General features: G+C 45.4%; 5 protein-coding genes across 8 annotated transcripts in view; all 5 read right to left on the bottom strand.

Moving 5' to 3' along the window:
• Positions 1-4,317, bottom strand: part of LOC119137846 (thyroid hormone receptor alpha-B) — a 34,594-nt gene extending 30,277 nt beyond the window's left edge. Inside the window, exons 1-3 of one of the 2 annotated variants that reach the window (XM_037277377.1) lie at positions 4,230-4,317; positions 3,304-3,354; positions 663-835 (exon numbers count right to left, since the gene is read on the bottom strand). The gene's annotated coding sequence lies outside the window, so the exon portion shown is untranslated. The remainder of the gene's footprint in view (positions 1-662; positions 836-3,303; positions 3,355-4,229) is intronic. The other variant, XM_037277378.1, reaches the window with a different exon arrangement.
• A 3,098-nt stretch (positions 4,318-7,415) lies between these two features.
• LOC119138387 (ORM1-like protein 3) lies at positions 7,416-9,446 on the bottom strand. 2 transcript variants are annotated; one of them, XM_037278397.1, is made up of 4 exons: positions 9,229-9,446; positions 8,626-8,820; positions 8,378-8,529; positions 7,416-7,925 (listed from the first exon to the last, which is right to left on the bottom strand). In XM_037278397.1, exons 2-4 carry the CDS (start codon positions 8,797-8,799, stop codon positions 7,790-7,792), a joined length of 462 nt encoding a protein of 153 aa, XP_037134292.1. In that variant the 5' UTR covers positions 8,800-8,820; positions 9,229-9,446; the 3' UTR covers positions 7,416-7,789. The 2 variants fall into 2 exon arrangements, with proteins under 2 accessions (XP_037134292.1, XP_037134293.1); XM_037278398.1 differs by lacking the exon at positions 7,416-7,925 and adding an exon at positions 7,932-8,132.
• Positions 9,447-11,073: 1,627 nt separating this feature from the next.
• On the bottom strand, positions 11,074-13,040 carry si:dkey-21e13.3 (uncharacterized protein LOC100150043 homolog). Its single transcript, XM_037278404.1, has 5 exons — positions 12,729-13,040; positions 12,502-12,609; positions 12,264-12,386; positions 11,964-12,089; positions 11,074-11,882 (listed from the first exon to the last, which is right to left on the bottom strand). The coding sequence occupies exons 1-5, from the start codon at positions 12,820-12,822 to the stop codon at positions 11,425-11,427; spliced, it is 909 nt and encodes a 302-aa protein (XP_037134299.1). The 5' UTR covers positions 12,823-13,040; the 3' UTR covers positions 11,074-11,424.
• Positions 13,041-13,113: 73 nt separating this feature from the next.
• On the bottom strand, positions 13,114-15,381 carry si:ch73-127m5.2 (uncharacterized protein LOC561202 homolog). The gene is made up of 5 exons (XM_037278403.1): positions 15,266-15,381; positions 14,240-14,732; positions 13,974-14,174; positions 13,756-13,885; positions 13,114-13,684 (listed from the first exon to the last, which is right to left on the bottom strand). The coding sequence occupies exons 2-5, from the start codon at positions 14,619-14,621 to the stop codon at positions 13,258-13,260; spliced, it is 1,140 nt and encodes a 379-aa protein (XP_037134298.1). The 5' UTR covers positions 14,622-14,732; positions 15,266-15,381; the 3' UTR covers positions 13,114-13,257.
• Positions 15,382-16,293: 912 nt separating this feature from the next.
• On the bottom strand, positions 16,294-26,248 carry kif19 (kinesin family member 19). Of its 2 annotated transcripts, XM_037277646.1 has the most exons (20): positions 25,821-26,248; positions 25,083-25,163; positions 20,909-21,019; positions 20,756-20,843; positions 20,522-20,658; positions 19,999-20,124; positions 19,730-19,924; positions 19,507-19,653; positions 19,300-19,422; positions 18,998-19,154; positions 18,751-18,925; positions 18,471-18,669; positions 18,116-18,386; positions 17,928-18,052; positions 17,684-17,832; positions 17,510-17,615; positions 17,315-17,438; positions 16,872-17,254; positions 16,635-16,800; positions 16,294-16,575 (listed from the first exon to the last, which is right to left on the bottom strand). In XM_037277646.1, the coding sequence occupies exons 1-20, from the start codon at positions 25,857-25,859 to the stop codon at positions 16,436-16,438; spliced, it is 3,042 nt and encodes a 1,013-aa protein (XP_037133541.1). In that variant the 5' UTR covers positions 25,860-26,248; the 3' UTR covers positions 16,294-16,435. The 2 variants fall into 2 exon arrangements, with proteins under 2 accessions (XP_037133541.1, XP_037133540.1); XM_037277645.1 differs by having other exon boundaries at positions 18,116-18,669.
• Positions 26,249-26,700: the final 452 nt, after the last annotated feature.

Genomic DNA, 26,700 nt, shown 5'->3' with positions numbered 1-26,700 from the left:
GACCACTCATGGCCCCCGCTCCTCCTGCCATTGTGCCGTTTCGCTAAAAACAACAAAAAAGAAATCTGACCGTACGACGTCTCTCGCCGCACGACCCAAAACGTGAATATGAACGCAGCAGCCGCAGATAATGCTTCCAATTAGCTCAGAGTTTGTTTGCAGCGCGACCCGGGCTTTTTGTCCCAAACGAGGCAGAGCTAATCTGACAAATGGCTGATATCGGAGAGGCCGGGGTTCTGCATAATGGATCTCGCCGCTTCCCAATCTCGCCGTGATTAAGTCGAAGCTAACATGTCGAAGGCACAGGGACAAAACTAATAATATGACGTACATACACCAAAAGGTTTCGTTTCACACAAAGCTATTATTCTGTTGTATAAACGGCAGAAGGTGAATTTGATCTTTTGTCATCTTGTGGAAGAATTTTTGCTCTTATACGACATAACATCACTGAACAAAGTACGATATTCACTTTCAGACCCGATTAAAGTGTGAGACTGCATTGTGATGACAAAACAATCAGGTTCAACAAAATAGCAGTGCTTGCAATGTATAAGCTAGCTTTAGCATTTCAAACCAGACGACGTTAGCTTTGGTTGATTGATAATGGAATGCTTCTAAGACAAAGAAGATTTGGGGGAATGACACATTTTTTGACGTACCTGTTGAGCAGAAAAGTTTGGATTTCATTTCCGATTCCTCCTGAGATTACTTTGCGTTGCTTGTCTTTGCAATTCTCGTGCCCAGTTGTTGGCAAACAATATCTGGGCATCTTGTTTTGATTCTTTTCCAGGGGTGGATATTACGTCATGGTTTCAGCAAAGCTGCAGAAGCCCTAGGTAACAGAAAGAAAAAGTGAATTAGAATCACGGTGAATTTTCTTTTCAACAATTTTGCCCTTTGCAGAAATCCCAGCGATTCGGACTTGGAGCGAATAAAGACCCGGGTGATGACTTTGAGAAAGATGAGACTGATTGCGAAGGGCTCATGTCTCTGTCACGCTGGCGTCTTATTGTGCCCATGCTCATCATCGCAGCAGGACATTTGCATTTAGGGGCTCATTTCCATCAGATCCATTTCCCCTCGTCAAAAGGAGAGACACTTAGACGTCTCCAATCTTATTACAGGCGCTGCTCGGTGGCCCCGCGGACTGATTTGCCCTGCTTTGGAAAAGGCGGCGGGGGGGGATGATGAGGCCTGCAAATCTCCGCTGATGGAGACGCAAAGTCTGAAGTCCGCTTAATGGCGGCAAGCGCGACGCATCATTATCAACACTTCGCATTCGGCAACGATCCGAGCAATTTGGCCCTCGTTGGGATAAATGTGTAAAAGCCGCCCGTTTGTCTTGAGTGAAGGCGACACTTTTGCGACAGGACCTCAGCCGCATCGGCGGGATCCGAACACAGCGGGAGAAGGTCAGCTCAGCAGGAAGAAACGCCTGCCTTGAGTCGTTGTGCTCGGACACGCAAAAACGGCTCGGCTGCGTTCTGGCTCGTCACCCCCCCCCCCCTCACGCCGAAAACACGTAACCATGGTGACGGGGTTCCCTGCCAAGAGAGGGCCAGTTGAAAAATTGGAACGAGGTTCTTCGCCGATGACAAAGACCATGTTTCTATTGTGACTTTTACGCTCAAGCGGGCATTATTTTGGGGGAAAAAATGCTCGCCTCTGCAACTCGGTTGAAGCAAACGTCCCGTCAAGTCGGGAAGAAGCCGAGCGGCTTTGCGGCAACCCGCGTGACCCCCTCGCCCCCCTTGCACGTTCATTATTCACGAGCGTAGTCAAAGTACTTTTGCGGACGAATTAGAGGGGCGCGAGGGGTCGGAGGTCCAAAGAGGCGGGCGGGTGACTGGAAGTCACTTGGTGCCCCGACATGAATATTTCATTTCATTTCCGTCAGCGACTCTTAAAAGTTGAGCGCGCCATGTATTCATGCAAGAAAGTTTGAGTTTTCTACCTGCGCGCATGTTGAGAGCAGGTGGCAGCTGCATATGTAAATGCTGGACCATATTCGGACACGGGTTTTAGTGATGATTAGTAAAGAATGGAAAAATAGAGAAAAATGTGATCACCAGTTTCTTCTTTCCATGAATGAGGGATGGCGACGACAGGTAGATGTGCAAATATGCATGCATTAAGAAAGAAAAAGAAAAAAAAGACAAAAGAAAAATCGGTCTTTGTGTCCAACACAAACACGTTGCCACAGAAACGCAGAGCTGGGCCGCAATCTTCTGGTAGGGAGAGAAAGAAAAATATCAGGAAATGATTTGTTGGCGTGTCAACAAGCGCGCAGACGGCTCGATGAATTGTGGGACTTTGGCAGGCCCTACGCTCGTTTTGCATCGGCGTGGGTAAACACGATAAAGCTCAGAAAAAGATGGGGAGGGGGTTTGAATAAACAAATTGGACCCAAACAAGTCGTCTAGATTAGCGAGCTGTCACAATCCATTGTTGCTCCAATTGATGACGACTTGAGCAAATAATCCCGGAAAATATTCTCCTCAAATTCTCTTTTTGGCTATGGACGACGCGGACAAGCGGCAATGGGGGGGGGGGGGGAAGAAGCTTTGCTCACTGCTGCTTGAATTGAGTTGACTCCACACACGATACTTGTGAGTCTGAGATGTTATTGAGACAAATGCAACGTGGGCGGGCGGGCGCTGGGTTTGCACTTAATTAAAATCCGCATGCTCATTAAGGCCGGTCGAGCCGCTTGTTATTCATCAATTACAGCCGGCGGCTAATGACTACAGTGATGGATGGCTTTGCACGACGGCGACCAGACAACGAGGCGGCTTCGCGATTGCTTTAATGACACTTGGCTAATCCCAGCGCTTATTCCAATATTAGGAGTACACCGATATGAATGTTGGACGAGTCCCACACGCAAACGTCAAGAGAGAGAAATCAGAAGTAAAATTACATCAGACGGAAAAGCGCTGCCGAAATCTTTGGCGAAAACTTACACGCGTCACTTGGATGAATAAATGAATACGTTCACAGCACAGATCATCGCAAATGTTTCTACTCAACTTCACACGAGACGTGTTTACACGATAGCCATGCTCGACAGGGCCGTAGCAAGCAGTGACAGCAGACGGGGCTCTGCCCCCCCCCTGTGTAAAAGACAAGGGTGGCCATTATCAAGAGCCCCTTGCATTATTTTTGCACAATTATATTCTTCAAAATGACAAATTCTTTAATTAATCAAGGACAAAATGTCTCACTATGTTTACAGTTTTCTGATGCGCTCGTATTGGCTAGCTGCTATGTCCCGCCAAGAACGTGATTGTGAGATTCTACCTGAATGCATTGACGTCTTATCCGGCAGTCTGGCGTTGGCCTCATGTCATCCTGCGAAGGAAGCAAACGAGTCAGTGAGTGAGTGAGCGAGGGTCCATCAGTAACAATGATTACATGACCTCCATTAACTCGACAAGGATTGATCTCTTCCGCCGCCGGCTTACACGACACCAAGGGTTAAGTGTGCCTTCATTGAGCCACGCCGCCACCGCTGGGCTCATTTATTATTTATTGGCAGGTGGGACTAACACTGCTGTGTGTATCATTAGCCTGCTAGCGGCTAACGGCAAAGGCCGTTTAAAGTCGACGACATTTTTTGTGCGGGCAAATTTGTGTGAATTTTCGAAGCACCTTGGCAATCCTAGATCGACTGAAAGGCTCGGACGGACTAACAAGCTTGAGCGAGACACATCGCTCATGTATGACTGCGCCTTCCGTCAACTTTCATCGCCGAGGCGAAGCACATGAAAGGCCCTTCAAAGGGAATTCACTTTGCGAGCGTGCGGCGTGTTGTAACGAGCCTTCGTCGGTGCGCAAATCTGATGTGATTGGCTGGAAAGGCAAGCCGTGCTGGCACTCACTCGCTTTATTCCGGAGGGTTGGATTCTTTTTGTCTATTTCTTTTCTCTTCTGGCAACATCTTTGATTTAGCACACATGATAATAAATTTAATAAAGTTTCTTCATGAATAATTAAAAGTACGGCTAGGCAAAGGCCTTAAAATGAATTCTGATTTTTAATTGGTCTTTTTTTTTAATTGCCTTTGCTTAATTAAAAAGAAAATTTAAATCAAGTCTGTTTTTTTTTAGAATGTTGAAAGCAGGGGTAAAATGACAAATTCATTTTATACTGATAGTAAACTACTTCAGTAAAATTGTTTATGGTTTGACAATAAATTCAAAATTATTTTGAAAATATTTTCTCACCTGAGTTGAGTCAGTTGTGTGAATGTGAGCGACAACGTTCAGAATATGAAGAGACTGGCGATCTGTACTGGCTTCTCAATAACTTCGCCAGCTCCCCCTGGAGAAAACAGATGAACATCAAACATCCATATCTTCAAAAAAAAAAATTATTAACTACAAATTATGAGAGAAATCAAATTACTTGTGAGAAACTTTCTGATGAGTCATTTATATTTAAATGTGAAATTATTCAACAAATTACTGCTATGATAATTTAGTGACCGTTTAAGCCACAGGTTGGCTTTTTTTTGACATATTGCCCTAAATTGTCGAGAATAAAGATATGTGAACACGTTTTAAATTTATAGGGACTAATTTGGCACTTGTAAAAAGGCCTGTCCAGGCTTTGGGATTAAATGTGTAAAAAAAAAAAAAAAAGAGCAAGGCTGTTACTCAGCAGATGGCCATTTTTTAAACACAACACCCAGGGAGGGTTTTGCATAAAAACGCCTTCTGGTTCTGGAGTTATTTTTCTTTCTGTAGCCGAGCCAAATGAAAAGCCGCAACGATGCCCGCTGGAGTTCCCAAAGGCCTTTACGTGTGGACATTCTCTTCTAGCTTTAGCTTTGTAGTTAAATTACTCCAGGGAATTCTGAAACTAGGTTTTATCAGCCAAGTCTGCGCTATAGATTTTTTTTTTTCCTACAGAGGCTATCTGGAGGCAGGGGAAAAATATCAACTTTAATGTTCCCTTAACATTCATTTAAAGGTAAAGAGGGATTAAGGTTGTCCGGTTGCTGGAAGAGATATAAGGCAGGATGCCCGCCGTAAGCTTTATCAAAGTCTCCAAGTCAGTCGGAAGAAACTTGAGCCAATCTCCTCTCCAAGCGCAAGAAAACACAAAAGCTGACATTTCCGTTGAAGGCCGACAGATTAGAAGATTTGAGATGGACGACGGAGGCCCCTATGAATTGCCGGGAGACGCACGAATGATCGCGTTTGATGACCACTTCGTGTCGAGAATATCAACCGCCGGAAGTCTAAATTAAATGCGACTGTTTTGATAGCTGGGCACAACATCAATGAAAAGAAAAAAAAAAAGTCCCAAATATGTTGCCGTCAGTGTTAATCACCCTCAGTTTACATTGCTCTGCCTTGCTATTTTTTTTTTTCCTGCCTTATTGACTCGACCTCTTTTGGTTGACTTTTGATTCAGAGCGGTGTCCCAATACTTATGGCCGCATACTTTATGTATGCAGCAGCCTGCTGCCTCGGTGACATAAAAGCAAATTTAAACAGCAGCATGCTAAAAGCTTTGGCATGCATTCTGCATGCTGCGGCGGTGTTAAAAAATGCAAACCCCATCAAAGAGTCTCCTGCCTCTTCTTGAGCCTCCATGCAAAATCTGATGAAAGGCGCCGCCTATTTTTAGAAACATGTTCCTCAACACGATTCTCTCGGAGCATGACTTTGCGTTGCGTCCGAGTTGGCAACCTGCATCTATTCTTTTTCCTTCTTCGGCGGACCAAATAGCTTCCTCTCGCACTGATCGATAAGGAGCTCATCGGACTGACTCCTCGCCCTCGGGCAAAGTGCTGAGGCGAGGCCCCCTGACGCTCCATCTTGTCACATCGATCCATTTGGGAGAGACCAGGAGCGAACTGAGCCCTGCCAAAAAAGTCCACTTTTAAGGACACGTGACCTTCATCAAAGGTCAGGCGAGCCAGAGGCCTATCCCGTAATTGGTGTCAAGGAAGTACGAGGGGAGCGGATTCATCCCCATTGAGGCATCGAAATCAGGGAGGAGCTAAATTTAGCCCGGGGCGTTAGCGGAACTCCCGGCGAGCCTTCGGGGGGGATTTCAGGTCAACGGACCGTTTGGTGTCCTGGGAATCCTCGGCACACTGATTATTTATGACCCGTGCACGTTGGCTTACATCATTGACATGTCATCGTCGATGAATAATTCAAACGATGACATGATCCATTAAGAGGAGGCCAGGGAGAGGATAATACGTGCATATACTGCACATCGGGAAGTCTCCACAGTATTTAGTTTGCGCTGATGGATTCGCCCGCGTCTTGAAGGTAAAAAAAAAAAAAAAGAGGAAAAATTGATTTGTTGCCTATCGATCATTTGTTGCATTCCACCCAGCAACGCGAGTTTAATCCACGACAACGTTTCATCTTGAGAATGAACAAAACCTTCCTGGAAGTTCTTTCTGCACTGTGGAATGCACCAAGCTGTTGAAAAGGTCTTGTTTTTTGTCTGTGGGTGCCCTCGAGCCAAAAATGTCAGCAGGATTTTTTTTTTTCTTCCGAGATGGATGCGTTGCCTTTGGATAGATGGAAGCGGCGCCAAGTCCGATTGAAAAGCTTTTTGACATTTACGAGGTCTGAGTTGAAGGTGCCTTGGTTTGTTTCGGTTTTTACTATTAAAATAATGTCATCGTAATTTTAAATGATTTTCCGCATCATGACTTGGCCACAAATGAAAATCCCTGTTTTGTTTTTTCATCTTCAGTGTCGACTACAAGCGTGCACACACAGACAATATTTATATTCAGTCACATCGCTGCTTGGTTGCCATGGTTACAAAAACATGGAAAGGAGGCTTTACAATTTACTATGAATTATGTAAAAGCGTAACGAACATGATGTTTGCACATTAGTGCGCTTTTCTTTGTGAAATGCGAGAGGGGGAAAAAAAACATAAGAAACTCAATGACTGAAAAGATTAGACCTTGACGTCTGCCTGGTGGTAAAGATGGCCGCATACTAATATTTGCTGCTCTCTGGTGGGCAATTTGCCCCCCCCCACGTAGTTTGTATGACACCCTGGGAAAATTCCCCACCCATTTTCCCTCATCCTCAAAGTCTCATATTTTTTTTACAGTGTTCAATATTATTTTGCTGTTATCACACAGGCCACACATTAGCACAACAGGAAGCAATTGTCATGAGAAGGATTACCTGAACAGTGCACGAGGACAAATCTGGATGGGGGCCAGTCCAGGATGTGATCCGCATTTAATCCCTAAATTAGAATTCATGGATTAAAACAAATCAAGAAGCTTCTGCAAATTCAAATATTGTAATTGCTCAAAATTGTACCTGATTGGCTGGCGACCAGTCGCGGGTGTGCTCCACCTCTTACCACGAGTCATCCGTGACCCCCATGAGCACAAATACGACACTCGACAAGAGTGAGTTTGAAAAATACTGTAGATATATATATTTGTTTATATATACAAGATCACAAGACAACTAGTTAACAACTTCCCTTAAAATCAAACCATTTCAGCCCTTTTAATGGCGACAGCGGATACGCCGGAATAAACAAGAACAAGAATAATAAATATGAAGTATCAACATGAAATGCTACAAAAGCGGCCGTCGCTGCGGACCCACACACTGATCATGCTGAGACGTGGACCCCCCCCTAAACTTCTCCCGGCTCATCGGAGAAACGCTAACTAGCATCTAATCCCATCTGAACGCTTTTCAGTCTTAAAGTCAAAAAACATAGCCACGCGTTGTCCTCTGTGGAGGCGTGCGTCTCTTCTGGGGCCCCAACCCGATCAGTACTTATTGATCCCGAAGAGGCGGACGCCGTGCAGTTGCGGCAGCTTGGGAATGAGCACGGTGAGCAGCGACACCGTGTTGACCACAAAGTGCACGCGGTCGTATTTGGTGTAAAAGCTGGTGAGGATGTACCTGCGCCAAACACAACAGCAAAGACCAATCAATTATCTAGTGACCGGGCGTACGGAACTCGGAGGTGTCATTGTCAGATAATATAACACTATAATATTTCAAGTTAGAAAAACATGGAGTGATGATGTAATGGAAGGGAATGAAAAAGATGTGACCACAGTTTGCATCAACAGACTGGTCATTGCGCTGCTGTCCGCCCTTGGCCACCTGGGGGCAGTATAAGACAGACAGATGTAAATGGGCATTTTGTCCCTAAAATTTGAGACACATCTACTGGTGCATGTGTGAGTTGGAAATTGTATAAAGGTGTTGGAGCCAACACTGTTTGGGCTGGGCACCAGTATTATCATAATGTGTATTTTAATCGGAAAAATAGAACTCCACATTGCTGTGCTGTATGAAAACATGAGTGGTGACATAAAGGAAATGTAAAGATTATTTTTTCCCCTTACAGGACGATGGGGGTGATGGTGAGGAACTTGCGCGAGGCGGTGAACTGCACGCCGTAATCCATCTGCTCCCAGTGCGTGAGCAGGCGGGCCTTGCCCTGGTCGGGGGTCTCGAAGGGCGTCCCTTTGACGGTGTGCAGGAGTAGGTACATGCACTGCAGTTTTTCACAAAAACACAATGACATTGGGTATTTGCTGCCTGGGAACACATATGAAATGTTTGGTGTTGAAGAAAGACAAGGTAGGCCTACCAGGTTGTGAATCAGATTGGTGAGGGTCCACACCACGGGCACGCTGGCGAAAGGGATGCTGAGCAGGATGACGTGCAACAGGCCGATGCCCAGGATGTACGACAGCCACATGCCGCGGCTGTTCATCACGCGCGTGTTGGGGTTCACCTCGCTGTGTGCCGTACCCACGTTCATGGTGGCGTCACCTGCTGCCACCTACAGGGAAAAGTGCAGGAGCTGGAACTACTCTTCAGTCAAATGTACAAAACACCAAAGGCCAAGAGCTGAGAACATCAGAACTTCAAGGCGGTCATGCTGACCACTCATCTACAACATATGACTCAAAATGCCAAAAATATACGAAACAAATAGTGTCCGAGTGGGTTATTTATACACCATCCTTTGTAGTTATGACTATTATGACTACTGTGGTGGGCGTGTCCCTAAACCCAAACTAGTAATTAGCCAAGCAGAAGGCAGCGTTTAAGGTGGTTGACAAAAAGATACTCAAGTATCATATCAAACCAAAAAGTAAACAACAGAGCTTAACTTGTCGGCTAGCTAAAATGGCTACACGGCTCCTTAGCTTTTCACAAAGCAGACAAAAATGGCTCCGACACCAACCTGAGCAGGTTCCGTTATCCCGGCGTCGGTTTCGGCGAGGCTCTAGTTTACGGAACGACCGCTCGCATCTTTTCGGTGACCAGAGCGAAGTGTTTGAAAACGTTAACGAAACAGCCAAGAACACACACACACACAAGACTGTTTCTTTTCTGTCGTTTTTCCCCAGCACAGCTGACAACACGGCGCTGTTTAGCGGCCTGACGTCATCTCTAATCGCCCCCGCGCCGCGGTCAGAGTTCAGCCTCTAAGGTTCCGCCCATCTGCCTCGTTCTAGTCTGTGATTGGTTGGTTTGGCTCAAGCGGAAGGCTCCGCATTGAGCAGGTTGACCCGTTATGTTCCTACGTCAGTGTAAACGCCATGTTGGATGTGGCAAATCTGCTTGTAAACTATTGTGAGTGCACAATGGCGCTTATATCGACTAATTACACTAACATTAATACATTTGAGAATATTTTCCAGAATGAATCACATTTTTGATTGATCCACTGTTTGTCCATATGTCCCCTTAAGTAAAAAAAAAAAAAAAAGTGTTCATGGCTGACTCTCAAGTTCACACTTGATCTGAGCAAACAATGGGAGGCCTCGTACAACTGTGCCAGGGGCCAAAAATAAAGTAAACAACCCAAAAAAAGATGAATGACAGCTGAGCGGCTTTCATCATCAACAGGATCATGTTCCAGATTAGCGCCGCCCCCTGTACTAATTCAGGCCAGATAGCCCAAGGCCAAAGGTCGACTGTGTTCTGCTGGCATGCGATGTTATGTGACACCCGGAGCCCTGGGCATACATCTGAGCTTTCAATTCCTCACAAGTTAGGACAATGTATAATCTTTTGATTTTTTTTAACACTACAGTGATCACTTGTATCTCCTCAAGCAACTTTTTTCTTTTTTTTTTTTCCTTTAGGTTCACATGAAGCAAATTTGCCATATTATTGTATTAGATTTTTTTTTTTATTCAATGAAAGACTTTAAGAATACGTTGCTACATCAATAGATTTGTGAAAACAGAGTCCGCTTGCATCATGATGCTGACTGACTGCAAGTCCAGCCAAAAGCAGTAATGGTCGAACTGGGACATGACGAGGAGGAAACGGCAGAAAAGCAAACAAAGTTGACTGCCTTCCACTTTCCTTGACAGCATTTGACTGTTTTCATCCGACTTAAGCGCATCACCAGGAAAGACGATATAATGACTTTTGGGCAAAAAACGTTGCTTTGGCGCCATCCTCGGGTTAAATATTGCACTGCATGTGAAATTGTCTTTATTCGACTTTTCGCAATAAAATAATTACAACACAAAGAATCGTGTACTCCCTCGATGCAGATCAATCAAGTTCACGTTAATAGACATGCTAATTCTACAACAAATTTGTAAAATATAAACTTGTCTTAGAAAATCTCTGAACCTACAGCTAGAATAACACTCAGTTCTTACATATTTGGTTCTTTAAATTATTGTTGTAGTTTATGTACAGTTATATTCTTCTTCTTCTTTTCCTTTCGGCCACAGTTTCCATCTCACCCTATCTTGTGAATCCTCTTCTCTCATTCCATCCATAAATCTTAAGGCTTTTCTGATATGAATGAGGATGATGTTTGCAGGCTCCTCGATTGTCGCGGAGAACCGCTAATGGATGAAGATCTGGCTGAGCTGACAAGGTCAGAGTGAGGACGAAGCAGAAGGCGAAGAAGATGATCCTGAAGAAGTCGGTCTAACAATGTTTACTAAATAGTTTGTAAACGAGAATGTTTCTGAAAGTCAGCTTGACTTTAATAAAAGTTTACAAAAGTGTTTAAAAATGCAAAAAAAAGTGTTTCAAAAATTCTATCTAGAAGATTGGCCGGTTAAATGACAGCTTTTTTTTTTTTTTTACCCAATCACTTGAAGCACACCGTTTAAATTCTTGACACATTTATACATTCAAAAAAACAAACAGCAGGAGGATGCTGAGCCGCAGTTTCATCAAGATTTTTTGAACAAAACCATCCACATTTCCTACCTTTGACACATGCACTTTTTAAAAAAAAAACTATTAGTATAATAAAGGAATTCTTAATTTTTTGAAACCTATAAAAACAATGTGGGCTACTACTGAGCATAAGCTGCCTTTACAGTATTGTAAACTGTTGTAAAAGTCCACTTTATTTCCGCATCAACCCAATTTGAGCAAAAAAATACCTCAAAGTTCAAATCTAGAGGAAGGTGTGGAAGACTAGTGTCTTCAGACTGGACCGTCTCAGACTGTTCCTGTTTGCCATTTTGGAACATCTCCCAAAGTTGAAGAAAGGGAGCCATCGAGCGGGCCTCTTGTTTTTGTGAAAGTTCAAGAAGGAGGCGGAACAACGTTGCACCAGCTCCACGCCGATGGCGTACTGCCCCGGCGCCCATTGACACACACGCACCACGGTCACCGAGGTCACGAAGCCGCACTTGTGTGGTGGTGCCACGCCACGAAAGATGCATTCCTGCGGCTGGGCTGGTGTGCTTCTCTCCCACACAACACTGGCCTCCTCTGCTATGCTCATGCCACTGAGGTTGCACAAGGCCCGGAGGCATACCTCCTCTAAGGCCTCGTTGCCGGGGAATCGCAGGAGGACAGCGACCAGACGAGGTACCGCCCCTTTGCTCAGTAACAGTTTCTGATGCTTACCTGATGAGATACAGAATAAACATTTTGCTGACTATTATATAATTTATCCTCTCAGTGTACTTCTTTACTTTCCATACTCACAGCTGTCAAAAGACATGCGAGTGATGGCCTGGACCGCATGCCTCAGCAGATCCTGGTCCGGATTGGTCAGCACAGACAGCAGAGCCGTAACCAGACCGCCATCTCCAAAACCTTTCCGTATCACCGCTTGACATAAAGAAAATATTTTATTGTCGCACGCATGGATGCGAATCACTCCACGCATGCGGAGTTTGTTGTTAAAATAATACATTTACTGAAACAGACACAACAGCGGCAGTTACTCCCGTGGTACTGGATAAATTGGTCATTATGGTGCTAGTCTCGTGAATAGACACTTACATTCCTTGGCAAGTTCAGCTAGCAGTTGCGCGGTTAGCAGCGCCAGGGGCCCTCTTTCCCTCAGCAAGAGCGCCAAAACCGGAAGAATCCCGCTGATCACAACTTGCTCGGCGGCGCCTTTGTCTGGACCGATGACGTCATCGTGTTAAATCTTGTTTTTATCGTGGCTAACGTTGATGAATGAACTTACGTTGGCTGAAGGAATCTTTTAAATTCAAACATTTGTGTCAAGACTCACTCCTCTCCTGGATGTTCACCAGCACTGTGCGTAAGTGAGGCTTCAGCTCAGCTTCGATCCGCTCGAAACCCAGCACCCTGATGGCACCCAATGCGTTGTTCAGGTTCTCTGTGGCAGGGGAGGAAAAAAGGGGCTTGGATGAGAAATGATAACCTCTTTGGAGTCCTCCATCTATTTATTTGCCCACTGAGAGACAAATTGTGTCAAACATTAAGGACCACACTCACCGTTTGGCGTGGAGGGTTGTAGACGGGCGCTTTTGTGTTGATCCCTGTTGGCACACTGGTACGTAAATGTGAGCGGCATGGTGGAATGTCCCATCGTGGCCTTTTGTTATTCCAACAATCTCCCTTTTAACGTTTCCAGCCCTGGTCAAGGTTGAAAAGCGTTTGGCGTTCCACGAAGGCTCGCTCAGTCCTGCTGGGTTTAATGCAAATCCCCGCCCCACTCAAAGCTCCTCTTTTACCATCTGTGCACGATGTGCGTGTATAGTTGAGGTATTAGCAGCTTGGCTGCTGGTATTTTGACAGGCCTAAAACCTCCCCATGGTGCTTTGGACACTTCTGGGCAACGTGAGAGGAAGCATGTCATGCAAATTAATTATTACAAGAATATCTTTATGGTTTGCTAGCAATTCTTAATAACCAGAGAGAGACCTGGATTTGAACATACAGTAAATACAAATACTACAGATATTCTTTGAATCTTTTTGGTCCTTCCTGAGCACAATCTGATAAATGTAAACACGGTGACATGTCAAGCCGGTGTGGAGCCACCAAGACCGGTGGAAACAGTCTCATAGCCCACAGACACCAAAGTTAGCACGTTGCCTTGCATGGATTCCGTCTTGCAGGGCTCCACCTCCGCTGTATTTTCCTGCTGGACCTTCTTCTTTCCTCTGCTTCGTCCTTTGCTTTTTGAGATGACCTTCCCTTGCTCCTTGACGGCGAGGCTCGCCTTGTGACACCGGCGTTGTCGCCGGCGGATGCGGTGAGTCGGCGCGGCAGACTCCGGAGGCTCGGCGGCGGCACCGGAGAGGATGCGGATCTGATGTTTGATTGTGGTGATGATCATGTCCAGGGCAACGTCCAGCATTCCCAGACCGAGGCCGTGCGTAGCGCTGTCGAAGGCGCCGCTGTTGACCGGGTCCTTGAAACAATTGCGCATGTCCTCCAGGTGATTCCTGCATGAAGACAAGATACTTCTGGTACTTTCCTATTCCGTTTCAAAATATCAGCGCCTGCAAATAATTACTTGGTCTCGATGATTTTGGACCAGTGTTGGACTGTGTTTGTTTCAGGGATGAGCTGTTTGGCCATGTTGCCGTAGTCAATGTAGTCATGGGAGAAGTCCTTCATGTCGTCACACAATGCTCTGGTGTCACCTGACCACAAATACACATTGAGTCACAAACAAGGCGTGTTTCCTCCACGTCATCTACCAAACTAATTTCATCTAGCTTATCTTTTCACCTTCTGTGAGTTTGGAGAAGGATGAGGAAACAGAGGTCGTCGTGCTAGGTGTGAGGCCAAGGACGCTCAGGGACTCCAGCAGCGTCTTCTTGCTAGCTGGACCTCGGCTCACTCGCGTGTAGGCGGCCAACGAGCGCAGGGACATCTTCTCCGGAGCCTGGAGACGGCGCTTGATCTCATCGTAGGAGATGAGATGTTTCCCTGAAATTGGAGGACCGTGACTAAGGGGTCATTTTAATGGGAACGTTTTCTGAGGAGCCACTCACTAGCCTTGGATCCTTTCATGTTGGGATCCAGGAGTGATGACACCTCCGCAAAGGGCATCTGTGTGGAGAACTCTGAAGTGGTACTGGAGTTCTGTGGCTGACTGTGGATGGCTTCCTCAGTCTGTAATGTGGCAGACACCTGCATCTGAGTCTGGAGATGAGGCTGGATGGCATGCATCTCCACCTGGGTGGTCTCCAATGGGACCTGATCTTGTGGAGGAGGCAGGACCAGCGTGTTTTCAGGTAAACTCTGCAGACTCATCCCCCCCTGGGTCATCATTTGGTCTGAGGACACTTGAAATATTCCCATGACTGGCTTCACCATAGTGAAAACCATGTTGCCCTGAGCATCCAGGCCCACCACCCTTGTAGATTGCTCCATCTTGTCACTGAATCAGTGGATCGGGTAGTAAGTAACTTGCAGTTTAACTGTTTACTTTGTTGTTATATTTGGAGGAGGTTCATCGTCAATTTGGGTATGAGCAGATGCTTCCTGTAAGATAAAGTGCATATTGTAAACATTATACAACCCCGGGTGATCCCACGCTCAACAGAAGTTATTTTGCGCTGGTGTTTGGCAGGATTCTCTGGATGCAAATTTTCAAACATCGACCTCCACCATGGTTGTGCATGACATCATCGGGAAACAGTCTATTAACAGCAGAATATGCCCTCTGAACTTTCTGCAGGTAATTGTCCTGCAAATGTTCCACGATCTTATTACTGCTGCTCAAACGTACTTTATTTCACACTTTCTCTCATGCATGTGTGTACATGGGCACACATCATCCCTGGCTGTAGTTTAAAAGTGAATGATGTCACGAGAATAACAGAAAAACATATCCTGGCTTTTGATCATTTTCACTTTCGAAGCATTTCAAAATGGCTGCCACCGGCGCGTTGTTTTGTTTGGTACTATGGTACGGACAGAATCTCTCCTGAGCAGCGTTTGGTGGTTCTGAACGTGGTCTGAAAAACGGGACGTGCACCATCGCTCTACCAGTCAGTGACGGTAGTTCCACTCACCGACTTTCTCGCTTAAGAACCCACTGATCCTAGAACGGTCGTGGTCGAGTGAAGCGACATTTTGCTTTCTTCTTTGCTGCCTCGTCGGCGGGTTGCAAATCAGCTCTACCTGCTCCACTCCCGGATACGCTTAATCCCGACGCTCATTGGCTGGTTGACACGTCAGTCATTTAGAAAGTGGCTTGCGATTGGCTCAAAAAATATAAACAAAGTTAAAACGCATATAGACTAATAAATATTGATTGGATTGAATATATAATAAACAAAAGTACAAATAAAATTGAATGTGATTCAATCACAGAACATTTTAATACATGATACAAAATAATTAAAAAATAATGTCTAATTAACCTTTAGATGCATATGACCCATATTAGAATCAATGTGTTTTTAATGCCATTTTGGCATCTTCTATATTAGATATTATATCTAGGACCACACAAAAATGATTTCATTTCAATGTCTTTATTTTGAACTTTCTAACTTCTTTGAAAAAGAAAATTACCTAGAACAGTCATAGAAAAATGTGAACATAATGAATATCCATTGTGTGAAAAACATGTTCTTTTTAGGAATACGTACCTGGAATATGAAAAGATAACATCTTTTTATTATGAAGATGTTTAAAAAAACAACAACAACCTCACCAGCTGATTTTTTAAAAATTAAATTATTATTATTAGAAAATCATATCCTTATTTTTCGAGCAGCACCCAGTATTTGTTTTATAATGTCACACATTTTCTCTTTTGTCACTTAAGGCTAAATAAAGAAGAATAAAATAAAGTAGAATGTTCAATGTTTTTTTCCTCCCCAATTTATTTTGGTAGTCATTAAAAAATGTACAAAAGAAAGCACAGAAAATGGAAATGAAATAAAAACAGCAAGGCAACTGTTAAAGAATGAAAATAAAATGAATAAATAAATTAAAATGAAAACACAATAACTGAGGCAGCACAATCGAATAGTAATTAACGCCTCTCCCAGAGAGCCCACTTTGCAAAAACTTGCACATAGCAATCTTTTTCTTTTTTGAACACATGAAGACAACAAGACACAAAATGGACACGTAATGATCTTTGGTGTCTGTAGGCAGGATGATGCGTGCTCTCTGTCACCATCCAGACTTCCTGGTTTGTGCATCTCGCATTGTTCAAGTGAAAATAACGCTCAGTGTCGGCGTGGTCGCTGCTGGCTCCCTATTGCGGTGTTGGTGGTGGTGGTGATGTAGAGGGGCGGCTGGGGTTGCCGCAGAAAGGGGATGCGCTTCAGGTTATTTGTCTGGACTGCAGGGATCTCCGAATTTGGGCCTGCACAGGAAGGACGTTCTTAAAAAACACTTTTAACGTCATGGTTACTGTCGACGTACCTGCTTGCTGGCTGCCGTTTGGTACCCTGACTTTGGCAAGAGGCGGGACTCTGAACTGGGGGCGGAGCATGGGAATCTGTGACTGACCACTGACGTGGAGGTGAGCATCTGACGTGCTGTCCAAGGGGCGGAATCTTGCAGGTGTGTTTGTTTTGGATTGAGGCACCTGAATGTGAGAACAGGATCATGTTTATGGTCATATATTTATATTTGTATGTTTGTGCTGCAGTCACTCACTGCTTGTCCAGTGACCTCAAAAGAGCGTGAGCGCCTCTTCTTACGGCGCGCCTCAAAGTCGGAGTCTCGCGGTGTTTGGTTTTTGCCCGTGAGCTTGTGGTGCCGTGTCCAGGTGGCCTGGAGGCCGGGCCCCTCGCCGGTGCTGCTGGAGAGGTTGTCGTCGGAGGTGGCGTGCCGGAGCTCTGGGCTGGGCTGTCTGCCACGCCGCACCGGCAGACCCCTGGGGGCCGTGTCGCCGCCAAAGAGGCTGCTCCTCTGCGTGGCGCGCTCCATGGGGGAGGGGGCGGGCGGCAAGCGCAAGGCCTCCACCTCGCGAGCTTTGCAGCGCCGCCGCGCCGCCTTCACCGAAATGTTCTGGACACCTTTGAGGATCTGCTGCCTCTCTTCAAAAAGTAACCAGAAAAGTTTGTTTTTGAAACTTCACCTGGCAACAGGTGACTTACCATTTCGTGAAAGCGGGGCGTCAACACCCGCCTCGCTGCTCTCCGGAGATGAATCCAGCTGGCTGCTAACGCTGTGGCTGAGGTGAGAGTAGCTCAGCGAGCTGACCGGCACCAGCGGCTGCAACTGCGCGGACAGATGGCGCCGTTGTGTTCAAACAACAACAACTGAATTGTTCCCCATCTCCTCTCACTCACCTCTCTGTTGCCCTTCCCGTTGATGTGTATGGGAGGAGGGGTCATCACGGCTAATATTTTCATGTGTCGTGCATGAGCGATGTTTTTGAATACTCTCTCGCTGTCCCTGACACCAGAAAAGAAAAAAAATGTCAAAATCCCGATAACTTGTTACCATTGTCGACAAGTCCTCACTGTTCAGTTTCAGGCAGAATGGGGGGCAACGTGTGACGACGAAGTTTGACGTGTCTTTCGTCGGGGTGTACGCAATCCTGGTCTGAGTCCACGTCTTGAACGGTGTCACGAGCCTGAGGAGCCAGGCCGATCTTGGGTAGGGAGCCCCCCTGGAGACGTGGGGTATCCTTCAAATTATTATTATAGTGACTCTTGCGTCAGGACCTTTTTTTTTTCGTACTTTTTTTTCAGTTTTTGGATGTACCTTAACGGTGTGGCTCGCGGTGACGTTCTCAAGAGCCGCAGCACGGTCCAGTTTCCTCTCATCTCGTTCTCTGGCATACATATCATAGAGCTCCTGTAGGTGGGGCGGCAATAGCAGACTGTGCTCTAGAGAGACAACACGGGTCAGTCAGTAGACCTTAACCAGTCGAGATAGCGGTTGGTACTAACCGTCAATGAACTGCCGCTGCTGTTGGATGAGCTCGTCGCAGAGGTGCCGGTGCATCTCAAAGCGGCGGACCACGAAATTCTTCTGCCGGATCACATTGTCCTTCAGCAGAGCGTGCGATTGTAACTCGGCGTTCTCGATCTCCAGCTCGTGGACCTTGCACAGGAGGCCAAGCACCTCGCGCTGCTCGTCCGAGCTCACCCGCCGGGGTAGCAGTTCCTCCAGTTGCCGGGCCTGGTCGCGGAGCTCCAGGAAGCGGCGCTCCAGCTGCGCCTTTCGACAAAAAAACAAAAAAAATTGGCCATTAAATAAATAAATAATTGATTTGAATGCAAGAAAAAAAGATGTTTTGAAGACCTTTTGTTTGTGGAGCTTCTTCTGCTCCGTCATGAGGGCCACCAGGTTCTCTTTGGCTATGGCCACCTCCTCTGTCTCAGTGACATCCGGCGGAGACTCCGGTGAGTCGGACTCCTTCTCGCTGTCGTCCTTGCTGACGCTTTCCTTTCGCTTTTCCGCTCTCCACTTCCGTCGTCGCCTGCTGCGTTCATGCTCCCAGCTGAAGACAAGACATCACATGAACATTCTGAATAGGTGAGGAATTCTCTGCAGCGTTTTTTTTAGTTCAGGGAAATCTTACTCTGCAATGGTGAGCAGCTGCTTGGAGGTGTCCATCTGGATCTCCGTGTTGCTGGTCTCCAGCTCCATTAGGTTTCTGCGGATATCCATCTGCTGGCGGAAGGCCTCCAGGAGCTGCTCCCTCAGCTGGTCCATTTCTGCCCGACTCTGCTGGCAGGCGTGCGCCTGGACCTCGGCTGTGAGAGGACGATAACTGGAACATTAAATCCAAACTTGTTTTCTGATAAGAGGAGATTGAGCAGCTTCACCTTGCACGTTACGGATGTCGGTCCTCTCGGAGGTGAGCTGGCGGCTCGCCTGGTCGGCCATCTTCTTTTTGAGTCTCTCGATCTCGCAACGAAGGTCCGAGATGATGTTGGTGTACTGAGCAATGTGGTAGGACACATTGATCAGGTTCTTCTTCACCTGGGGCACACAAAACCATAAGATTTTAATTTAATTTAATTTAATTTAATTCACAGCAGTGCAATCAACTTGTTTTTCAAAGCACACCAATAGAGGGCGCTATTGCTAAAATTTTAAATACTATATTTCCATTTTGTCAGCTCACCCGCGTGCGAATACTTTTGGCTCGGTCGGCGTATGTCAGCGTGTTGCGGGACTCCTCAAAAGCTACCGAGGCGGGACTGATGTGGGCAATCATGACGGTTCGGCTATTGCCCCCCAACGAGTCCTGTCAATCAAAGACATCATCAATCAACAGAAGCCCCCCCCTCCCTCCAAGATGCCTCCACCATTGATCCATCATAATCAATACCTTAAGCAGTCTGGTCAGCTTGCTGTCTCGATAGTTGACGTACTTGTTGCCGTTCTTGTCGCTCAGCGCGTTGATGCAGTTGCCCAACGCCAAGAGGGAGCGGTTGATGTGGGCGCCCTCTTTTAACCTCTGACCTCGATTCTGGGTCTGATTGACAGGCGGATGTGAGTCAGCGCAGGAAAAAAAACAATAACAAACACACGCACGTACACCATCCACACACCTGCGCTGCTCGCTCAGAGCCGGCCAGGTCGATCATGAAGAGTCGAGCAAAGCGGACCTCCTGCAGAACGTCCCGGGAGCGACTCTGCTGCTTGACGGCCACCTGCAGCACGGCGTGAGAGCGCGACGACGTCTGGTTGGCCGCCGTGGGCTCCTGCGTACGCTGCTTATTCCCCTTCATCAAGAGCTCCATAATCTGTGACACAAACACACACACTTGTGAAATTGCACAAATTGTGCAGTGTGGCTATTGAAAAGAACGGGAATGACCTCCTGAGCGTTAATGGTGGACACTTCGGTGATGCCCGCCACCTGAATCTCGCCTTTGGAATCCTCTCTGAGGTCCAGGAAGCCTGAAGATGGGTTGAGCAGGTCTCTTATCATCTCGTTGTAGATCTACAATCATATGTAGTTCATATTTTTCAATTTTCTTTCACTCTCCTATATGAAAATGGTGTGACTATAGATATATATTATTATCTGCATTTATGTGTGGAGGCTGTAAAAAAGCTTTCAAGCTCTTTACTGCCTAGAAACAGCAGATCTAGAATCATCCGCCAGCCGAGTTTTTTTTTTTTTTAATAACCCACTTTGCCGCACGGCAGCTTCAATAACGGGCGCCTAATGACAGCCGCACAATAAAAAGAAACGTCAGATGCCGAGAAGACTCCACTCGATGGGAGTAATCATCTGTTCGCGGAAAAATGACACACAGCCTTCTGCTGAAGTAACAAAAGTATTGGGACGTGCCGCTTTATCAATTTGTGTGGATTAAAAGTGACATTAATCCCACCTCCAGATAAGACATGGAGACGCTGTACATCATGTCGTCGCTGGTTTCCTCAATGGCCCGGAAGAGGTCGTTGAGGGTTCGGACGTAGATGCCGGGCTCCTTGTCGGTACCCAGCATTGTGTATGTTTTCCCGCAACCTGGACAACACCCACAAAAAAAGTTTTGGATGGTACTGGATGAAATAATATTTTTCTATCCAAGAATCCATCCTCTTTCTTGCACGGTAGCACTAACCTGTGGGTCCGTAGGCGAACACGGTGGCGTTGTAGCCTGAAATGAGGCCCTCGATCAGACCCTTAGTGGTGGCGCGGTACACCTCCTCCTGCACGCGGAGCAAATGTTTCAATGCAGCAAAAACCTTTCTTTTTGGTTATTTTTTGGACTCACTTGACTGGTCGAGTAATCAAAGGCAACATCAAAAACGTATGTCTTTTCCCTGGAACGGTTGGCCCGCAGGACATCATCGGGATCCTCCATGGGGTCCATCAGGATTACCATCTAATTTGAGGAGTAAATGGAGAAATAAAACGAGCCGGACATTTTTAAACTTGACTCGCAACAGACAACAAAATGCTTCTAAACAAAATGGCTGACTTGAGAAATGAAATGGGTGGCTAAAACAGGTTTCACATTTTAATAAATGTATAAATAATGATAAGAACACAATATATGATACTTATATTAATATATATTAATATAATAACAATTAAAAAATACATATTTTGGACATATTCTTTTTTTTTGTGTGGGTTTACTTGCAATAGATCCCAAAATGTTTTTAAACAAAATGGCTGACTTCAGGCATGGCTCCTATAGACCGTTTTGCTTTACAAGAGGATGTAATGCGGTTGTTTTGATAACACACACACACACACACACACACACACGCACACACACACACACACGCACACACTAAGAGGAGTGATGATGCAATGCTTCCAAATTTAACTCCCAGGCTCCTTGTATGGACGAGTGGGGTGTCGGGGTGATAACACGTCTCCTCCCATCTGCCGTTTATTGAGTTACAGAAGCTGCAGAGGCTCCGCCCACCTAACACCAGCTATTTGGTAAGAACCCTTATGTCAACAATCAATATTTTGTCACACAGAACAAAACACCGGCATTTTTTTCTCGGGTTGAATCCTGCAATTTACGAACTAAACAAAAATATAAGTTGGAATTGAAAGGGAAAATGACTCCTGGTGGATTCAGTCAACAATTACCGAGATAACGTTCTTTCACGCACGCACAAAATCACTGGACGTCATCAAATTTATTGCTCGCATTTGTGTGTCCTCTTTATGACACCGGCCTCCGAGGTCACGGGGTCGTCGGCTTTTTCCAGCGTGTGCCGGCAAGATTAAGACGAGCGCTTTTGTATGTATCTGCGCACGCGTATCTATCTGGACGCCACGTCCATTTGTCACCGTGGAGACGGTGTGTTTTCTGTGAAATGTAAAAATGGAATTTCAAGATAATTGTGTTAGAACTGCAGCGATACCCATAAGACGATTATAAGACGATTAGGAGAAGCTTTTTTTTTTATTTTGAAAGATAATCCGCGCTTATTTGCAAAAACAAAAGGGAGAAAGCACGACATTCGTCATCGTCGGCCTTTTTCCGAAATGCAACCAAAGCGTCGGAAAGTTATCGCTTATCTGCCCTCGGTGTGCCCCCGCCAATGCCAGCCTGGATCTTCTTACAAGTGAAGTGTCGTCTGGCCGCTGTTATACAAGAAGTCTGTCTGCCTTGGCACACACTACGCATGGCTCATGGATCACGACGAGACCAAGGTGACATTGTGAAATTTTTCATAAGAGAGCAAGAACTCATCGTGATAATTGCCATGCTCCTCATCCGTCACGATGAGGGCCGAAGTTTGTGTTTGATGAGAGTGCCACTACACTCCTGAGCCCCCTTCAGGGTCCCACTCGGCTCCCCCCTCGTTCACCCTCCCACTCTCGCTGGTTGAGCCATATAAAATACTCTAACTTGAAACAAGCGGGCGAGGTTTTCAATCCATTCTGTCATGAGAGGGTGTGCACACTTGTGCAACCACATCATCTCATTTAATAAAAAAAAAAGCCAGAACAGGTTTTCTTTTCTCACCATTAACGGGAATTTTTTTAACTAGGTCACCAAGAGTCAAGTTGTGCCACCTGAAGATTTCTTCTTTTCGTAACGACTCTGCCTTGAGAAGCTCTTTTGTTGTCAAAACGAGAGTCCATTATCCACTATGATGAACTTCGCACTTTGAAAAGATAATGGCGGATCATCAGCCATAATGGCTGTTCCATTCCGAGCAAATTTTGTTATTTTAAAAAATAATATGATCATACAAGAAATAGAATAAAAGATCAAATGAGGAGTATTGGGAGAGGGGGTAAATAAAAAAACAATACAAAAATATATAAATGTAATAAATAACAAAAACAAGTAACATAACTAAAAATAATTGATAAAAAATGCAAAAATGATGCAAATATAAAATAACACTAATAAATAATAATAGCATCATCATCTCCCTCTTTCTTGTTATTTTAAAAAAAATATGATAATACAAGAAATAGAATGAAAGATCAAATGAGCAGTATTGGGAGAGAGGGGGTAAATAAAACAAAAATATAAAAGATATATAAGTGTAATAAATAACAAAAACAAGTAACATAAATAAAAATAATTGATACAAAAGGCAAAAATGATGCAAATATAAAATAACAATAATAAATAATAATAGCATCATCTCCCTATTTTTCTCACGTGAGGAGGCATGCAGAGAGACAGGGAGAAGAAAACCCCCCACAAACAATGGCCCTGACCTTGTCTGGCCGTCTCCATGGCGACAAGGCCCGGGCCATAAAGCCTCCCCCCGCCGTGCCTCTGTCAAAGCCTGAAGACCAGTTTGACAAGCTTTCCAAAACATTACAAACACATATGTGATCAGTTCATCACGTCTTTGGTGAAGCAGCATGTGGTTTGTCACCGCAAACATACAATTGTGCACGTTTCAACACCACAAATACATTTTGTATGACCGCATTCATAAATCTTTGCGACTACTACATCTTCACGAGCTCAACTGTTGCTCAGCCAGTGTCGAGAGCAGCTGGCAAGGAAGCTTAATTAACCTGAGCCGCAAGACGTTCCAATCAGCTCATCTCGTCGTTGTGCTCTCTGCCAAGACAGCAAGATCTAGTGGCGACCCCCACCCCCCTTCACACACCCCACCCTAATCTGTCTGAGCGCTACCTGCACGCCATATGGTCATCGTGGACTTTGTAAACAAACCTGAGGTGTCGGGTTTTATTTAGTACAAAGTCCACAACCTTGAGCCGCCTCGTGATCGTAAACGATCGGTAAACTTCCCGCGCGATTGCCTTTTTTTGGCATCAATTCACTACACGTTGTGCTGCTCCTTCTTGTGGGCACACATCGGCCACTTGGTGGCAGTATGATCCCACCAGAGACGAAGAAGAGCTTCACAAGTGAACGTTGCAATTTTAGTCATTTCACAACAGATCTCGAATGTTGTTGTCGTGACCCTCCCCTCTACATTCATACCAAGCCCACGACGGATTCCCCGAATTCGCACCACTTACTATCATAAGTAGCCTCTCCTTGTAGAAGCAAATCTTGCGGTTTTAATGAGGGCTTAAGCGAATATGCACGCGGGAGCCGAGTCAGCACCAACGGGGGCTCTCTTATCCCCCCGTGTCGTTGTTTTTGTTGATGGTACAGATGATGATGTCATGGTGCTTATGTTGTCCGGAGGCCTGACTCTAATTGAATTACAATCCAGGATGTAGACAAGCAAACAGGCCTGATCCTGGAAGGAGGTGAGATTATCCCTTTTTGGAAGTGCTCTCCAGGCCACAAGATGCTGATGTTATCCAAGACTCCACAAAAGCTTCAGGGCCTAAACTGAAGGGGGCGCCGAGGGACAGCTGATATTTGTTTATATCAGTTTAGGAATCTTACCAATCGGCCCGCTTCTAGCAAGTTTGTTTTTTTGCCAAAAGCCCCTAAGGTGGTTTGGAAACGCCCCTGATGATGATATCACCATGTCAACTGTTGCCATGCCCGGCGCCATTACGCTACTCGTGCCAGTCACGATGCTTATTAGCACCGCCGCCACATCATCCGCAGTCATCACGCTCGCACCCTGAACGAGGGCCACCAGGGGATAGTGTGAAATTCACAACACGGCAGCTTCAGCAGCATCCCGGTCTTGTGTGATGACAGTGTAGCAGTTCACGTCGCCTGAGTTCTAGAAAGAGAAAACTCAGGAACTGCATTTTTTTTAATTTTTATAAGTTGACCCAGAAAAAAGTCCTAAAAAGCCATAACCAAAAAGTCACAGGAAGTCGGCCATTTTGCTTTAAAGACTCACATCCTACATGATTTTTCACTTGTCACCAAATGTGACATTTGAGGTCTTGGCTGACATCTTATCCTTGCGCCCTGACGTAAGATGACCTCCACGCCTCCTTCGTCATGCAGAAACCCTCCTGACCTCCACACACACACACACACATAATTGATCAAAACTCAATGCTCTCACCTGTTCATCGAGCCTGTGCGCCACGATGGTCGCAGTCTCCTCCTGCTCGCCATCGCTGAGCGGCCGAATCCTCAAGGCCACCTAAACACACACAAATAATCAATAATGGGAGCTAGATTGACGTTAGTTAAAATTAGACGGCTATTTATTTATTCACGGTGTGTTTGTATACGTATGTGGCGTCATTCCACTTGTGGTCAGTAGAAAGTGTGTTGGGACAAGAGAGGCTCAGTTACGGCTAACACAAGCGCTTCAATAATTCACAGCGGTGCCACGGCCCGCTGCGCCTACCATTAATCGTGCTCCAATTTATTTGCGTTGTTGTTTTTGGGTGCGTTTTTAAGTGCAAGCATTTTTGGTATTCATGCAAAGTGCTGTATTTTTTTTTATTGTTGTATTTTTGTAAGGCTATGTAGGAAAGTATATAAAATCTTGTACACTGTGCAAAAGTGACAAAATTATGAAATGAATACATTCGGTTGTATTCTGATTAGCTCAAGATTGAGCAAATTTTTGCGTCATATTAATTTCTTAAAATGAATAGAAGGTCCAGATCAGATGTTTCATTTTTAGTTATTTCCCTAATCATTTTTCTCAATTTAATTGTATTGTTTATAATTCATTTTTTTTATAAAATCAATAAGTATGCTTAAAAAACATCTTACAATAGTTAAGTTGTTAATGCTTGTGATTTAGGGCGAAACAAAGAAACTTGACTTAATGAAGTTGTGCACTCACCGTGAGTTGGTGCTCCTTCGACTCTCCGGTGTCCTTCATGCTCACTTCGCGTCACTCACAGCCAAGCTTCGAGTGCATCACTCCGGATTCCCGACCACCATGCAACCCCCCTCCTCCTCCTCCACCTGCAGCGCCCCACCCGGACCTCCTTTTGGCTTGAACTCAGCTTTCTTCCTTCGCGTCCGTCCCGCGCCGGCCCCTCTGCTGCAACCAATGGTCGGTCGTCAGAGACGCGACTCTCCACTGGTTGACCCGGCACCAGGTGTTGAGCTCACCTTCGCCTCCTGCCTGCTTTTGCTTGACTGGTGTTGACGACTGACTGTGCGTGCGCATGCACGTGAGCGCGTCTCGGTGAAGGCGCACGTCGCCATTGGAGACATGGACATTATAAGCAACAGTGACACCTAGTGGCAGACATATTGCATCATTTTTGCGGGCTTATTATGCCTTTAATTATTAAGAATTTTGAGAAGACAAACTGACATTTGAGATACATGCACACACACACTCACACGCGCACACACACACATTATCTAAAAACATATTTATTTAACACACAAATGGACTCAAAATCTTTTTGGCCCCACACAGAATTAGGCATCGTGCCTGAACACAGTGTGACATGCTGAAACAAAACTGCATTAATTATTATTATTACTCATGTTAATTCTTATTAGCCAACGCTTTCAAGAAGCCGTTTACCTGAACGTGGTGGTTAGAAGCAGCAGCACAACAGCTTCTGATGTCATACAAAAGGGCAGTTAGTTGATATGCAAAGAAAAATAGACATTAATGGCCCTTCAGTGAGTAGTAAAAACAAATAAAATGATATTTAAAAATGGCACAAGGATAATCATTAAAAAAATAAGTTGTACAAATC

Source organism: Syngnathus acus, chromosome 19 (assembly GCF_901709675.1).
Source record: "Syngnathus acus chromosome 19, fSynAcu1.2, whole genome shotgun sequence".
Taxonomy (NCBI): domain Eukaryota; kingdom Metazoa; phylum Chordata; class Actinopteri; order Syngnathiformes; family Syngnathidae; genus Syngnathus; species Syngnathus acus.
Note: the sequence above shows the minus strand (reverse complement) of the source record. Positions and strands in the feature narration are given on the sequence as shown.

Bases quoted from the DNA above. Each gene is read 5' to 3' on its own strand.
- LOC119138387 (XM_037278397.1), bottom strand. From the start codon at position 8,799: ATGAACGTGGGTACGGCACACAGCGAGGTGAACCCCAACACGCGCGTG. The intron at 8,530-8,625 runs GTAGGCCTACCT...GAAAAACTGCAG, and splicing joins CCAATCTGATTCACAACCTG to TGCATGTACCTACTCCTGCA. The intron at 7,926-8,377 runs GTAAGGGGAAAA...TGTTTGGCGCAG, and splicing joins ACCATCACCCCCATCGTCCT to GTACATCCTCACCAGCTTTT.
- si:dkey-21e13.3 (XM_037278404.1), bottom strand. From the start codon at position 12,822: ATGGGACATTCCACCATGCCGCTCACATTTACGTACCAGTGTGCCAAC. The intron at 12,610-12,728 runs GTGAGTGTGGTC...CCCCTGCCACAG, and splicing joins ACAACCCTCCACGCCAAACG to AGAACCTGAACAACGCATTG. The intron at 11,883-11,963 runs GTGAGTATGGAA...GTATCTCATCAG, and splicing joins TCGCATGTCTTTTGACAGCT to GTAAGCATCAGAAACTGTTA.
- si:ch73-127m5.2 (XM_037278403.1), bottom strand. From the start codon at position 14,621: ATGGAGCAATCTACAAGGGTGGTGGGCCTGGATGCTCAGGGCAACATG. The intron at 14,175-14,239 runs GTGAGTGGCTCC...CTCCAATTTCAG, and splicing joins CATGAAAGGATCCAAGGCTA to GGAAACATCTCATCTCCTAC. The intron at 13,886-13,973 runs GTGAAAAGATAA...ATTTGTGGTCAG, and splicing joins CTTCTCCAAACTCACAGAAG to GTGACACCAGAGCATTGTGT.
- kif19 (XM_037277645.1), bottom strand. From the start codon at position 25,859: ATGAAGGACACCGGAGAGTCGAAGGAGCACCAACTCACG. The intron at 19,423-19,506 runs GTATTGATTATG...TTTGATTGACAG, and splicing joins AGCTGACCAGACTGCTTAAG to GACTCGTTGGGGGGCAATAG. The intron at 17,255-17,314 runs GTAAGTCACCTG...TACTTTTTGAAG, and splicing joins CGCCCCGCTTTCACGAAATG to AGAGGCAGCAGATCCTCAAA.